Below are 14,200 nucleotides of genomic sequence, written 5' to 3' on the forward strand. Positions count from 1 at the left end.
CGGTGGTGGTAGGGTTGGGTTGGATGCGAGAGGGCTTAAGTCGGAGGAGGAAGGATGGGGTTGGCTGGGTGGGGGGATGATGGGAGGTCGATTTCACATGTTTAAGTGTTGTTAAGTGGTTTACCACATGTCAAAAAAATAGAAGGGAAACATGTCGGGCACATGGCATTTGGTAACAGTAAAATTGGACTCATGAATGAGTTAGGTGTTGTGTGATAGAGTGTATTAGGGTGTACCATGGGTGTTTTTGATAGTTAAATATGGTGTACTGAGTTAATTTCATAATTTGAAAAATATACTAGCTAAAAATCATTCTTTTTATAGAATTTAGAAGGCTAACCATTTTGATGAATCTTTTATACGTTTTTTTTTTTTGCTTTAGTCAAGATAGGTTGAGTTCCCTGGAGATGGAGGATTTTTATTTATTTAATTTTTTTTTGTGTGTGATTTCATACTCTCAATTTATCTATTTACACTTTTCCACCAAATTTTTTGTGTTATAGTAATTGAACACACAAAATGAGAATCAAAGAATACGGGACAAAAGCAGAAGAAATTCTCAAAGTATATTTTGTATACTTGAATTGTAAATTTAAAGTATTAAGAGTTGGTTTGGAAGTGATTTTGGGAGGGCCAAAATTACTTATAAGGAAAAAACACATCCCACATGCTTCTCAATATAATTACTTTAAGTGATTTTAAATGATTGGTCTATCCAGAATCACTTCCAAACGAGCTCTTAACAACATTTCTACTTTTCTTCCACAAAAGCTCCTCCATCAAAATTAGAGGAAGACATATTGCTTTGGTAAAGAATCAAATTTTGAATTGTACACAAACAAGCAAAAGAAGATCAAAACAAAAGGCTAAGATATACTCAGAATAATATCCTTTTGTTTTTGTTTTTGACGAACAAAATGTTCCACACGGTTGAAACACCCATAGTGGAGAGATCGATCAGTTTGCCATTGCAAAGATAGTATATACTATGCACAAAAGATTAAGATCCCTAGCTATTGTCGTTTACTACAGCTCATTACATTTACTAGTTGTTGTGGAGCACGTCGTTTTGATTTGAACCAAACACATATTGAAATCTGCGCACACTTTTTTTTAACATATTAGTTGAACCAAATTAAGGTAAAGTCATGAGCAAATGATAACATTTTATAAAGGGTTTAGTTTAGTAACTAACTAACTTAAACAGATAATTTTAAATAATAAATAATAATGCTATAGTTGGTTGTGATCTTATTAATTGATTGGAGTTGTCACAATGTAGAAGCTCGGGATTCACGTACAACACTTGTGCAATAAAATATATCGTTTTTTTTTTCATAAATTAAAAGAAGAAAAAACGTCACATTCATTATTTATTCTTTGGTTTGGCTCCTGGACATGTATATACTCTATGCTTGTATCCTGCGAACAAGTGTCCATGGTGACACAAAATCATGGGAATCTGCCTGAATAATTCAGCGCGCTTTATTTATTTATTTTTTCTGAGATTTGGAAGCTGTACAAAGTAGAAGGAGAAGAGAAAGCAATAACATGATGTAGTTGCTTTAGTCTGTAAACGAATAAGGTCATTGCAGCTGAAAACTATATATCGCATACGTGGAGAATCATAGAAGTGTTTGCTTTGGGTTGGTTGAGGATAATATATAAATTCCAAAATTTCTGTGCTTTTTTTAAGTGTAGTGAAAAAGGATTTACTTGCATTGCTTGGAACGTTGATAAAATGTATATAAATTTTCGTGGGAAGAACTTACCAATTTATCAGAAGATATGGTTTAAACAAATTTACCTTTTTCTTTTTGAAATTGCTTCCAGTAAATTAGGTGACATATTATTGGAGATGCAATCAAAGTGGTAAGAAAACTAGTTGTGATCTTTCAAGATTACACTTTCTCGATTTTTCCTTATCATAAAACACTTATTAAAAAGAAACGTTAACTAAAGTGAAAGCTTTGGGTGTTAATTGAATTGGCACAGATCTTTGATATCCTCCTAAATAGTTCTGGGTTTAAACTCCTATGATACGCCCCTAATTTTAACTTTGACTACAACAACAAACTAGAAAAGTGAAAATTAAGTAATAATTTTACGAAAAAATGATAAAATCATAAATTTGCACCAGCCGGGAATCGAACCCGGGTCTGTACCGTGGCAGGGTACTATTCTACCACTAGACCACTGGTGCTTTTCTGCAATGTCGGCGTATTATTCTATTTGATTAAGTGGCTGAAAAATTATTTAAATAAATTGTAAAAAATGATAAAAAGTTACAAATGCACCAGCCGGGAATCGAACCCGGGTCTGTACCGTGGCAGGGTACTATTCTACCACTAGACCACTGGTGCTGCTTGAATGTCAGTGTCAGTATTATGGTATTTAATGTTTGTTTCCCGTTTTTTAGTTATTTTTTGATGAAACGGTTTATTAGTTACTATAAAACAAGAGCTAGATTTAGTAGTTTCTGAAACCGAACAAGAAAGGGTTGAAAGAAGTTATAGATAGGGCAACAAAAGAGGACAATGAGAGTACGCAAATGAAGGTTAAGATTAAATACAGGATTGGTGGTAATTTCATGCGAGATGATAGGTGATAAGCATAAACAATATTAAGAGCATTTTCAATGAGCTCGTTAAAAGCATGTTATAGCCAAATAAATAACGGCAGAACATTCCACTCCCTTAGTATGGATGCATAAAACCAACTTATTATTAATTCATTTATAATTGTTTTCACTTTTGTGAATGAGACCTCGATTTCGAATTCCACTCTATGGTAAAAGTACAATGATGGGTGCTCTAATTAAATCTTAGGGTTCATTTATGTTATTAGAAGCACCCTATGATTGAAGGGACTCGATCAAATAATATGGGAACATGGTCCAATCTTCCCTTGAGGAGCAATTTCTTAATAGCACCTCAAGAAAAAGTCTTTAATTGGGATGGTGGGCCAGTTGGGCCATAGACCCATTTAAGCCCAAAAATTGATCTTGATAAACTTCAATGGGCCTAATTTCATCTTGACCCATGGAATTCAACATAATCACATTATCCATGCAAGTACTCTCTCTCTCCAAATCACTGCCTTATCTAAGCGAGACCAAAAGCGTTCAATTTCCTCAAAAGCACTGTGAGCGATAGTGAAGCAGAGACATGGCGTCTTTGGCTCAACAATTCACAGGCTTGAGATGCCCGCCACTCTCAACCTCGCGGCTCTCAAAGCCATCAGTCTTTCCAAAGCAAAACAAAATGGCGGGTTTGCTTCCCGTAGTCTCAGCTGTGGCCATTTCCAACGCACAGACCAAAGAGCGCCTCAAGCTCAAAGAACTCTTCGAAGATGCCCACGAACGGTGTCGTACTGCCCCCATGGAAGGCGTCTCTTTCAATCTCGACTCTTTTTACTCCGCTCTGGAGAAGTATGACTTCAATTCTGAGATTGGAACTAAGGTCTGTCTTGTAAATTTTGTTTCTTTTTCTTTTCCTCTGAGTTTAAAGTGAAAATGGGTTAATGGGTATGAGCTCAAATGAAGAAATTACATGTCTGTATGTCAACTTTGACACTGGGTCTGTGACTCTCTGTTATTGGGCTCACATTAAGCATACCCAAAAGAACTCTTTTTTTATTTCTCTTCTATCTTTTAAAGTTGTATAAAGTTGTAGAAATGGGCACTAGTTTGTTGGTGGTTATGTAAGTTTATTTATTATATGGATTTGAGATTTTTTTTCACTTACCCCATACCTTGGCAATGTGAGCTTGAGTGAGTAATCGTTACTGCATAGTCTTTGTGATTCCATGGAAGATTAATTTGTTAACTTTGTGCATCTGAATTTCTTTTTCTTTATCAGGTAAAGGGTACAGTTTTCAATATAGATAACTATGGGGCATTAGTCGACATTACTGCCAAGTCTTCGGCGTACTTGCCTGTGCAAGAGGCATGCATTCACAAAATAAAAAGTGTAGAAGAAGTAGGCATAGTTCCTGGAGTGAGAGAGGAGTTTGTGATTATTGGTGAAAATGAAGCTGACGATAGCTTGATTTTGAGTTTAAAGTCTATCCAGTATGACCTTGCATGGGAAAGATGTAGACAGCTCCAAGCTGAGGATGTTGTTGTCAAGGGTAAGGTGGGTATCTGCTTGTCTTGGTTCCTTCCCTGGAGTTCTTGTATATTTGAAGCATCAAAAAGAAAAAAATTGTAGTCTTCCAGACAAATTTCTTCTTCTTCTTTGCAGACAAATTCATGTGTTTAACTATTTATTCTATATATTCTTAGAAAGCTCTGTTAAAATATATTTATGCAGGTTGTTGGTGCGAACAAAGGTGGAGTGGTGGCTGTGGTGGAAGGCCTTAGAGGTTTTGTTCCTTTCTCACAGATATCAACAGTTAGTTCTTTAACCTGGCTTCTAAGCTTCCAAGCGTCTTCTTAGCTTGATATTTACACTCTTTCTGATTGCATTTTCTTGTGTGGTAAAATAATACAGTTGTAACTTGTAAGTAATAATAGCCAAAATGAACAGGCAGTGATTCTCCATTATATTTTTTGCTTCTTTCTCCCGAAATTGTTTTCAATCCTGCATTCAGCTATCACTAGCATAGTTCCAAATTTTGATCACATTTAGCCCTTACAGTATCTGAGTTTGTCACATTTACTTTTGTATATCTTAGAAATCAACGGCAGAAGAGCTTCTTGATAAAGAGATTCCTCTGAAGTTTGTTGAGGTTGATGAAGAACAGTCCAGGCTTGTCCTCAGCAACCGTAAGGCCATGGCAGACAACCAAGCCCAGCTTGGAATTGGATCAGTTGTCCTGGGAACTGTTCAAAGCCTGAAGCCATATGGTGCCTTTATTGACATTGGTGGAATCAACGGCCTACTTCATGTTAGTCAGATCAGTCATGACCGAGTCTCTGATATTGCAACAGTTCTCCAACCTGGTGACACTCTCAAGGTATAGATACTATATCCTAGGCAAGTTATTGGCTGAGAATTTGTTGCCACTCTGTTAAGCATTTCTAAACTGCTACTCTTTGTGTAGGTCATGATATTGAGCCATGACCGTGAGAGAGGCCGTGTAAGTCTTTCTACCAAGAAGTTAGAACCTACTCCTGGAGATATGATTCGCAATCCAAAGCTTGTCTTTGAGAAGGTATTTTCTGGATAATAAACTCCAAAGATCTTTACTAGTTGCACTTACTGGATAGTTAATTCTAGTAGAGAAGGTCGGTCTTGTCTTCTTCTTGTGTTTTTTTCCCCTATAGATAGTAATTTCTCGTAGTGAACATAGTCTTATAATCTTGTAGTCTGACAGGACAAGAAAAGCTAAAGTTTTATCATGTGTTTCCCTCTTCTCCTAATATTTAACATAATTGTACACTAGTTAGCTTTCCTGAAACCAGATAAATGACTGTATATATGTTTGTGATTTGTTCCAATAGGCGGAGGAGATGGCGCAGACATTCAGGCAGAGAATTGCTCAAGCAGAAGCTATGGCTCGTGCAGACATGCTCCGTTTCCAGCCTGAGGTACTTGCTGCGTTATTTCCTTGTAATAGGTTCTATGACTTGATCTGAATATAAAATGGAAAAAAGAAGGCTAGATTAGGAAACCAAAATTGGATGAACTTAAATCAGCTTTTTGGGCAGATGAAAGTAGCCATCCAATGGGGAAATTTTACGTTTCATTTCGATTGCATCAAAAAGTGTTTAACCTTGAAAGTTCTCAGTTTTATTAACTTAACCATGCGTCTGTCCTTAATTTGCAGAGTGGATTAACCCTCAGCTCTGATGGGATCTTGGGTCCGCTTACTTCAGACTTGCCAGTAGAGGGTTTAGATTTGAGCGATGTTCCCCCGGCTGAAGTGACCGAGTGAGACAAAAGTTCTTCAGCATTTTGGGGTTTTTCCTGCTTAAATTTTCTTGTAGAAATTGATGTAAAAGCACATACCCCAGCCTGCCTGCCTGTAATGCCAATTCACAATCGCATTGCTTTAACCAAACTGTTTATATTTGTTATTCATTTTGAATATATATATATATATATATATATAGCTTTCAAAATGATTGCAGGTGGCGCAAAAAATCATAATTCTGTACCTGTACGGCCGAGCCAAGCAACAAAACTTCTGTATGATTTTTAGGATGTTTATCAACTAAACAGGCTTTGTTCCTTTTCTAGGTACAGTAAATGATATTGAACAAATGAAATGCGATTTACATCAACTATGGATCAATCTTAATTAACTAAATTCAATTTTTCTTTCATTTGGTCTGACACCATATTCATAAATATGATCTAAGGAAAGGCTCTATTTCTATGGAAACACCCTTGATAATTGATATCAATCTTTTTCTCTGACACGTAAAAATGCTCTTACATTCAAGTTGCCTAACAGGATTATGTCGATAGCTGCTTTTTTACAGTAAAGATTATCCTAAGTAACATACTGGAGACAGCCCCAAAACAGAGAAAACTAATGTGGTCAGTCTTTACAAAACTTGACGCAGCACTACGCAGTCTAGCTTCCAGCTTTGCTGTTGCTCTTCTTGACTTTCTTTTGCTTCTGCTTCAATTGAGTGAGGCCTGCAGATGTTATCTTCACATTGCCAATAATTGCAGCAACCAGCTCAGGATCAGTGCATGCTTTCATCAACTCTTTCTCTCTAACTGTTGCTTCCGTCATGTGACTAAACAAATTCATAGCAGTTTTTGCGGCTACAAAAGATTAGAAAGATAGAGGTCAAGGATCAATCTATGCGATAAAAGAAAGCACTTAAAACTAAAATTCCATACTTAATCCCACGAGTGTTGTTATTTGTACCACATTGTTGACCACCTCTCTAATACAGGTGGATCCAACATATCTTAGTGGGGCCCACCTCTATTAGAGAGGTGGTCAGCAAAGTTGTCAATGAATGTGGTACAAATAGTATTATTGTATTAGTCCACTCTCTACGAACACAAAAACTAGTTTATTACTTCCATTGCCAGAGTTAAGGGAAAAAGAAATTTCCTAGTAACGCAGGCACATCTGCCTACTACCATGGAAAGCATAAATACAAAAAAGCAAGTACCAAGTGGGATAGTCATTTACCTTTCCCTCTCTTCACAGAGCCAGGAGTTATCTTCACACGATATTTGTAAGATTGGACTGAGCTATAAGGACCACAGACAGGGACCGCATATAACAGAATATCACTGGGCAGTGGATTGCCAGTCAAGTAATCCACATCATTTAATTTCTCTTTTTCTTCTTCACCTATCTCGTGAATATCATCCTCCTCAATTGTCACCTTGTCTAGTTCAGAAGCAGATTTATCCAAACCCAGAGGGTCATCTTCAACTCCAACATTTGCATGACTATGTAATGAATCATCTTGATGTTCTTGACAATCCCGGGACAGATGACCTGGCTTTTTACATCTATAACATATTTTTGGAGCATCCTCAGGACCTGCTAGATTTAAGAGAATTGATGTTATTACAAAAAACCAATAGACTTCCATTAAACATGGTACTAATAAAAAATAACCAGTAAAGCCTTGTGAAGTACAGAAGATGATAATCATCACATACAGTTTGAAACAGTAATGAACCCTTGAAGATTGAAGATGACATACCGGGTTTCTTATCTTCAGCCGGAGCTGAATTTTCATTTTGAGGCTCTCCATTCTTCTGTACTCTTCCAGCAGACTGAAAATTCACAAACATTGTCATTTAGATTGATGATCAGGTCTTGTGAACAAAAATATGAGGTAACTTCGGAGAATTGAGGGTACAATTGCAAAGGATGTATTTGACTTTCCCACATTCAATAGGGAAATAATACTTTTATAGTTGTTCATTCATATGGACATATCAGAATAAGAATTCTAAACAACTTGTGCGCCTACAAAATTACAAATGCATGAGTGGCGAGAGAAAATATGCCAACAGAAAAGGCAGGAAACTCTTACAGATAATCAACTTTAAAGGCATGAAAACTCAAATTGGGAGCTGAGAACAGACAAATTTATAGGCTAGAAAGAATCAAATGGTTATGACGATCAATATAAGGATGGTGCAAGTTACTGTACTCACAGCTAGTAAAGCCATACGGATCCTTCTTTCTTCCTCATCCTGATCAGCATACTTCTCTTTCATCTTCTTGAGTTTACCCTTCTGTCCACGACCAACTTTTCCACCACCTGGCTTCTTATCATGAACTTCCTTTTCAGGCGGGCTTGCAGAAACATCATGTTTCAATTTTTCGTTTTGCAGCTTAGCATGTTCTTCAGAAACACTACTGGTCTGACCTTTCTTGAGCTTTCTTCTTTCAGCTTTTGAGATATGAGGTTTCTCTCTTACTGCAGCCTTATTCTCTTCAAGATTATGTTCCACTACCAAATCAACTGGAGAGGGTTCAACACTATAATTCTTAACGGACATAGCTGCCGATCCAAGCCCAAGAGCTCTATCAATGAGATCCTCGAGTTGTGGGGTGACAGATGCAACACCATTTACAGCGACATTAACTACATTTTTCCGATCAGAATCATTTAAGGTCCTGTCTTTCTTGGGAATTTCATGTGAGTCTTGCGCTTTATCAATGGTTGTAGTTAATCCATTCTGAGAGGACATAGCCTCAGATAGGTCTTTCAGATCTGGTTGTTGGATAGGTATAGCTGAATCAGGAATGATTTTGGATTCTTCTGGAAGTTTTTCCTCTGCAACTTCCTTCTCCGACTCAGAATCAGATAACTCTTTTAGAGGCCCACTTTCATCAACATCATTCGTCCCTTCCTCCTCACCTCTTACCCTCCTCTCATTCAGATGTGAACCCAAGGAGCTCTCATCCAACCGGAACAACAACCCAAAGCCCATAATTAGAGGGTGTGGGGGAAGAAAGTTCTTCTTCCCACGAATCATGAAACTCCCAACTGTCAGATACTCCCCTGTAGGAGCAGTTTTACTGACCTGGTGAGGATGAACCCACCAAGCACTAGTGACAATCTTTGAATCCCATGCCTGGCTGTGGCAAACCTATACGAAGCATCAGTAAAACAGTTCAATATTACACATCCAGGTGATATGAAACACTCACAATAACACAGTAAACTAATATGAAAACAAAAGCATTACAGGAAGGTCAGACTTACTGTGAAGCATCCAGCTTGGTTTAAAGTAAGTGGAGGCACTGGTTGTTCAGGCCTGTGGTTCTTTATCACCGTACTAGAAGCCCCATGCAACTCTGCATGGACATACCTGTTACATAACAAAATCAACATCAGAAAGAAGATGCTAAGTGTGGCTATAATAAACAAGATGAGCAGAGAAGTTTGTAAACTAAAATTTCATGCAACCAGATTCTTGAAAACGTGACATTGACCAACTAAGAATTCCCATCTCGCATCAACATGACAATAAATTAAATCATCTGCATTTATGAACAGGATTTCGTTTCTCTTCTCTTGGAGTAGCAAGAACAAGAGAAATCATGAAAAGGAAAAATGGAGAGAACATGAAAAGAAGAAAGACCAAAGTCACTGGAAGAAGAAACAATAATTCAGACAAAAATAAATAAAAACAGGAAACAAGAATGATCAATATCGCAACACAGGAATTTCTTGAGAAGAGTCAGCCATAGAGAAGATTATGAGACCAAGCACGGAGATTGTTCCAGTGGCCCAAATGAAGGACATAAAAACTTGTAAAATAAACATAACTAAAAGATGCACATAAGCTACAGGAACAATTTTTTTTACCCCATGGTCGTAGATCAGAACAGTCGTAAACCACTAAGTGCATAATTTGAACCTATAATTATAGTGCTTCAGTGGTAGTTTAGGTATATGAGAATTTTTTTTAAAAACATATTATTTCAACGTCTAAATTGACTTACAGATCTCCTTTTGACATATAACGCTTGACTATCATCTCATTTTGTTGGGCATCACGTCCACTGATAACCAAATAGTTCTCACTGCTGATAAACCAGTTAAATTTTTCAAACCAGTGAACCTTGCGCATATGTGAAATGGTAGCAACAGCTTTTTCCTGCATATTATTTGAAACAAATGTAATTAAGAACTGGAAAACAATTTATCTTCTAAGACTATATTAGGCAATGGTGGCAAATATTTACAGCTAATTGCCGTTCCTCTAGGAATACATATTCTTCATATTCTGGTTGTTTTGATGTTGACATATGACACTCATCACACACACGCACACGCACAGTCTTTATGCTCTGATGCTGTATTAGTCTGCCCTACCATTTATGACACTGCTGTCTTGAAAACTCATATTACCTAAATAGACAAAAATATGGGCTTGCTAAACCAAGAAGATGAAGCTACCTGTGACAGCTGGAGACGAGTCTTTCTCTCGGCAGCTTTAAATGCTTTTTCATGTGCTGTTACAGTCTTCTCCTGTTTGTTCTCTTGTTTTTTCTTTTGTTCATACCACCGCCGAGCATTGGCATGTGCTGAAAGTGCTAAATCAACTTCCACCTATAAGAGAGAAGAAAGGTAATGGATAAGATACTTATTTCTAGAGAAGATAAAGAAAAAATTGAAGCTTCAGACACACCTTATCTGCAGGGAGAGTCTTCTCATCATCATCCATTTCATCAAGATTGTTGCTCAGCAGTAATGTCATGCAATTCCTTTCAAGCTGAAGCTTGTCAATGATGGCAGCAACAGGGTTTCCAGATTTCTTCTCCTCCTTCACCGTTCTAGCAATATCCTCCCAACTCGTGCCCTTTGCTAGAGCTACACGAACAGCTATTATAGCAGCATCCACATCATCTAGATTATATTCTATCAATTCCGCCATATTAACGCAATGATCAACTTCTTTCCTTAGCATATGAACACGATTTTCCTATGTCATAAGATTGAAATAACTGAGATGAAAGATGCCGCACATACATAGTACACAGAATGTAAACCAAAAATGTGTTAACATTTGATATTCTCAAGCACCCTACCCCACCATCCACCCCTCCCCTCTCTCTCACCACAAAGGGGGATGGGGCTACGTCGAATTTCAGTTAAACTCAAGTCATAACACACACACACACACACATCTGCCTTTGATTTTCAAATAGCACAGCAGAAGAAACAGTGCAAAACCTGATCCACGCGTATTTTGTTGAGCTTCTGGGTGGCAGAGCTCTCTTTCGCCTTTTGCTGTTGTTCTGACCTTTGGCTCTCAATTTTGCTATAAAACTCATCCAAAGAAGCATCAAACGTTTCAAACTCCACATACTCCCTTGATTTGAATTGGTTCAATAATATGGGGCAGAATTCATCATATATCTGCAAAAATAAGTCCAGAAATCATTTCAGATACCACAAAATGGAAACCTGACTAGGCAGATCTCCTTCAACCAAGGGAAAAAGGGGAAATTACACTCTACTCTAAAGCATATAAAGGTAAAATTATCACAGAGAAATCAGTAACCTGGCCAGAACTTCCTGGTTCAGATGGGGGATTACTCTTCCCTGAATTTTTGTTCTGCATCAAAATGTACCCTTCAGGAATTTTATCACCTGATATAACATCATGCAGCCAGTCCTCAAACTTTGCAACAGCTTCGACCAAAAGCTGAATTGTATCATCATCTAACTTGTTCTCATTACAAAGTTTTGTATTTGGAATGAGGCCAGCATCTAATATAATATGCTCAGAAAGAGCAGGTCCATAGCCTAATGCCTCCCCAAGAACATTCTTCAAGGTGACCTGTTTGGCTTTAGCATCACCAGTATTCTTACTTGACTCAGCAGGCTTCCCACCTTTACGACTACCTTTTTTCTCTTTCGGTGCATCAGACACATTATTTACACCTTCTTGATCCTTAACAGATTCATTGTTATCAGGTTCCTTAGAAAACGTAAGGGCTTCCTGCAACTTTGCAGCAGTAGTTCGCTCGAAAACTCGACAAATTTCAATTGGATAACGATGGCGCGACATGATCGCAACCCCTTTATCATCATCCCTATTTAAACAAAAATTGACCACCTAATTAATATTTCGACTTAAGAAAAAGAATCAGAAGTTTTTGGGTTTCTCTTATTGAACACAAGTGAGAACAATCAGAAGATAGCAAACATGTTTCTAATCAATATTCAAGTTTTTGAGTGTCTCTTATGATTTATTACTAAAATGGCATACGAAATGGATGTTAAACACTAACCTATGTGAGCGAAGAAGAGTCATGACCATAAAATCGGAATCTGCGAGAATAACATTTCCTTGGGCATATAGCTCCAATATGACATAGTAGGCGTTAGCACCCAGCCCAAATTGAAAGAGAACAATCTGAGGAGGAGGCCACACAAAAATCAGAGGAAAAACCCAAAAAGTGCAGAAAGTTAAATCCAACAATGAAAGAAGAACCCAATTGGAAGGGTTGTTATAACTCATACCCTATCATATCCAAGCTGCCGCACATCCTCAAGCCTTCTTGTGCGTATATGCTTCCTCAATTTCAGTGTAAACCCAGAGGGAGTATTGCTTTTGTCCCTGCTCAGAAACCAATATGAATTTCAAAACTCCACATTCTTTGTTTGCATTATCTGTAAATTGTAAGAGAACCCAATGAATCATAAGCATACCGAACATATGCAGTAGTGTGCAATCTGACGCCACTCTCCATCAACAAAAAGACCTTCTCGCTCTCGCCGGACTCGGTGACACCGCTACTGTTCATAAGCTTCAACATATAGGTCTGCAAATCCAATTCCAAACCACATTCAAAAACCCACATATTAAGAATGAAAATTTCATTTCATGACAGGATATGATTGATTTGCTCGAGGGGCTTAAGAGTGAAGAAGGAAGAGAAGAGAAAGGACCTTTGGAGAGAGATCGTAGACATTGGCACAGCGCATGCCGATGAGCCTCCGCAAGCACTTGACCTCGGCGGCCACATCGGCCGTGTTCATGCGCACCTTCACCATCTTCGTCTTCCTCCTCTCTCTTCGTCTTCGGTGGTCGGCGCGGCGGTATTATTAGCTTTCTGTGCAAGGCGAGCTTTGTCTTCTCTTGTTTGCTTTGCTTGCGGCAAACAATCAAACAGGGGGCTTATTTGGCCGCGAGGGATTTATAGACAAATTAAGCGGGGTCGTATTAATGGCGCTTTTGGCACTTCTTCTTTCCTAGGCACGCGCGTTAAAATACTCTCTAATTTCCTAATCCTCATTCTTTCAAGTTGATTAATGTCATTTCTATCCTCTTATTATGTCACACATCATCTGTTAAATTTTCCGTGAAAATTGATCATGTGACCAACATCAATGTTTGTTTTTTTTTTTTTTTTTTTTTGTTTGAGAGGCAACATCAATGCTTGTTGGGGGAGTGTTAAGATGAGTTTGCCCTTAAGAGTTGGTCACGTGCCTCACTCCTGATCAATCAGGCAATGTACGACATAAGAAAATGAGAATAATGTTGACCTTTCGTTTGGATGGGGGGAAATAACTCAAAATTTAACTGAAGAAATTGATAATTCTCTTGTCGCGGAATTTATTAAATGACAACCTAAAAAAAATCTTGAAAATTGGGGCATCAAATTCCAGAGTTTAATTTCCACTAAAATAGGTATCATTTCACAATTTCCATAGTGTCATTTACAAAATTCGACATACATAAATCCAAACACTGAAATCTTCAATTGCCAGAAATTGAAATGATGGAAATCTAAATTGTCATTTTTAAATTCTATGTAATTTTCAATTTCTTCATCCAAACAGAGATCGAATTCATAGAATAAGAATGGAAATTATCGGTTTGAAATAGTACTAATCTTGATAATAATAATAATTTTCTTTTTAAAAAAGACTACTCTATTAGTGAACCAACTTCTCTCTGTTCAATTTTTATTTTTGGTACCAAATTTTAGTTTAGTTTTAGGTGATTGGTGAGATGTTGAAAAGTTGACCAAAAAGACAATGGATGTAGTGTTTCGTTTTAAAAGAATTATAATTCAAGTGGTTAAAAATATTTACCAATCCTCCGTTAATATTGTTAGTATTAGAAAAAGAAAAGTTGGGTATGTGTTTTTGTAGAGGTTGCATAATGTAAGTTAACGACAAGCAAAACAAAATGTTCTTTGTTTAAATTTTTTTGAAGGGGTTTTGGTTTGGAACCATAATGGCTCTTCGTATTTATAGATTCAAGGAAACCGCATTCTGAGAGACTAATACATGCCA

The 14,200-nt window shown here is 37.4% G+C and overlaps 2 protein-coding genes and 2 non-coding genes across 4 annotated transcripts; 1 reads left to right on the forward strand and 3 right to left on the reverse strand.

Annotated features, from left to right (window-relative positions):
- TRNAG-GCC lies at positions 2,133 to 2,203 on the reverse strand. Its single transcript has one exon. It is a non-coding gene; the product is annotated as a tRNA-Gly (tRNA).
- On the reverse strand, positions 2,293 to 2,363 carry TRNAG-GCC. The gene has a single exon. It is a non-coding gene; the product is annotated as a tRNA-Gly (tRNA).
- On the forward strand, positions 3,062 to 6,068 carry LOC18789120 (30S ribosomal protein S1, chloroplastic). Its single transcript, XM_007222642.2, has 7 exons — positions 3,062 to 3,461; positions 3,861 to 4,136; positions 4,314 to 4,394; positions 4,678 to 4,959; positions 5,047 to 5,157; positions 5,447 to 5,533; positions 5,773 to 6,068. Exons 1-7 carry the CDS (start codon positions 3,168 to 3,170, stop codon positions 5,878 to 5,880), a joined length of 1,239 nt encoding a protein of 412 aa, XP_007222704.1. The 5' UTR covers positions 3,062 to 3,167; the 3' UTR covers positions 5,881 to 6,068.
- LOC18789187 (nuclear export mediator factor Nemf) lies at positions 6,220 to 13,309 on the reverse strand. Its single transcript, XM_007221815.2, has 14 exons — positions 12,848 to 13,309; positions 12,608 to 12,720; positions 12,419 to 12,515; positions 12,187 to 12,311; positions 11,454 to 11,988; positions 11,123 to 11,308; positions 10,578 to 10,871; positions 10,346 to 10,498; positions 9,889 to 10,043; positions 9,146 to 9,251; positions 8,088 to 9,029; positions 7,628 to 7,700; positions 7,102 to 7,461; positions 6,220 to 6,722 (listed from the first exon to the last, which is right to left on the reverse strand). Exons 1-14 carry the CDS (start codon positions 12,950 to 12,952, stop codon positions 6,526 to 6,528), a joined length of 3,441 nt encoding a protein of 1,146 aa, XP_007221877.1. The 5' UTR covers positions 12,953 to 13,309; the 3' UTR covers positions 6,220 to 6,525.

This window comes from Prunus persica, chromosome G1 (genome assembly GCF_000346465.2).
Source record: "Prunus persica cultivar Lovell chromosome G1, Prunus_persica_NCBIv2, whole genome shotgun sequence".
Taxonomy (NCBI): domain Eukaryota; kingdom Viridiplantae; phylum Streptophyta; class Magnoliopsida; order Rosales; family Rosaceae; genus Prunus; species Prunus persica.

Coding starts and splice junctions, on each gene's coding strand:
- LOC18789120 (XM_007222642.2), top strand. CDS start 3,168: ATGGCGTCTTTGGCTCAACAATTCACAGGCTTGAGATGCCCGCCACTC. Junction 4,395..4,677: donor CTTTCTCACAGATATCAACA/GTTAGTTCTTTA, acceptor TGTATATCTTAG/AAATCAACGGCAGAAGAGCT. Junction 5,534..5,772: donor TGCTCCGTTTCCAGCCTGAG/GTACTTGCTGCG, acceptor CTTAATTTGCAG/AGTGGATTAACCCTCAGCTC.
- LOC18789187 (XM_007221815.2), bottom strand. CDS start 12,952: ATGGTGAAGGTGCGCATGAACACGGCCGATGTGGCCGCCGAGGTCAAG. Junction 12,312..12,418: donor GGCAGCTTGGATATGATAGG/GTATGAGTTATA, acceptor CCTCCTCCTCAG/ATTGTTCTCTTTCAATTTGG. Junction 6,723..7,101: donor CTCTGTGAAGAGAGGGAAAG/GTAAATGACTAT, acceptor AATCTTTTGTAG/CCGCAAAAACTGCTATGAAT.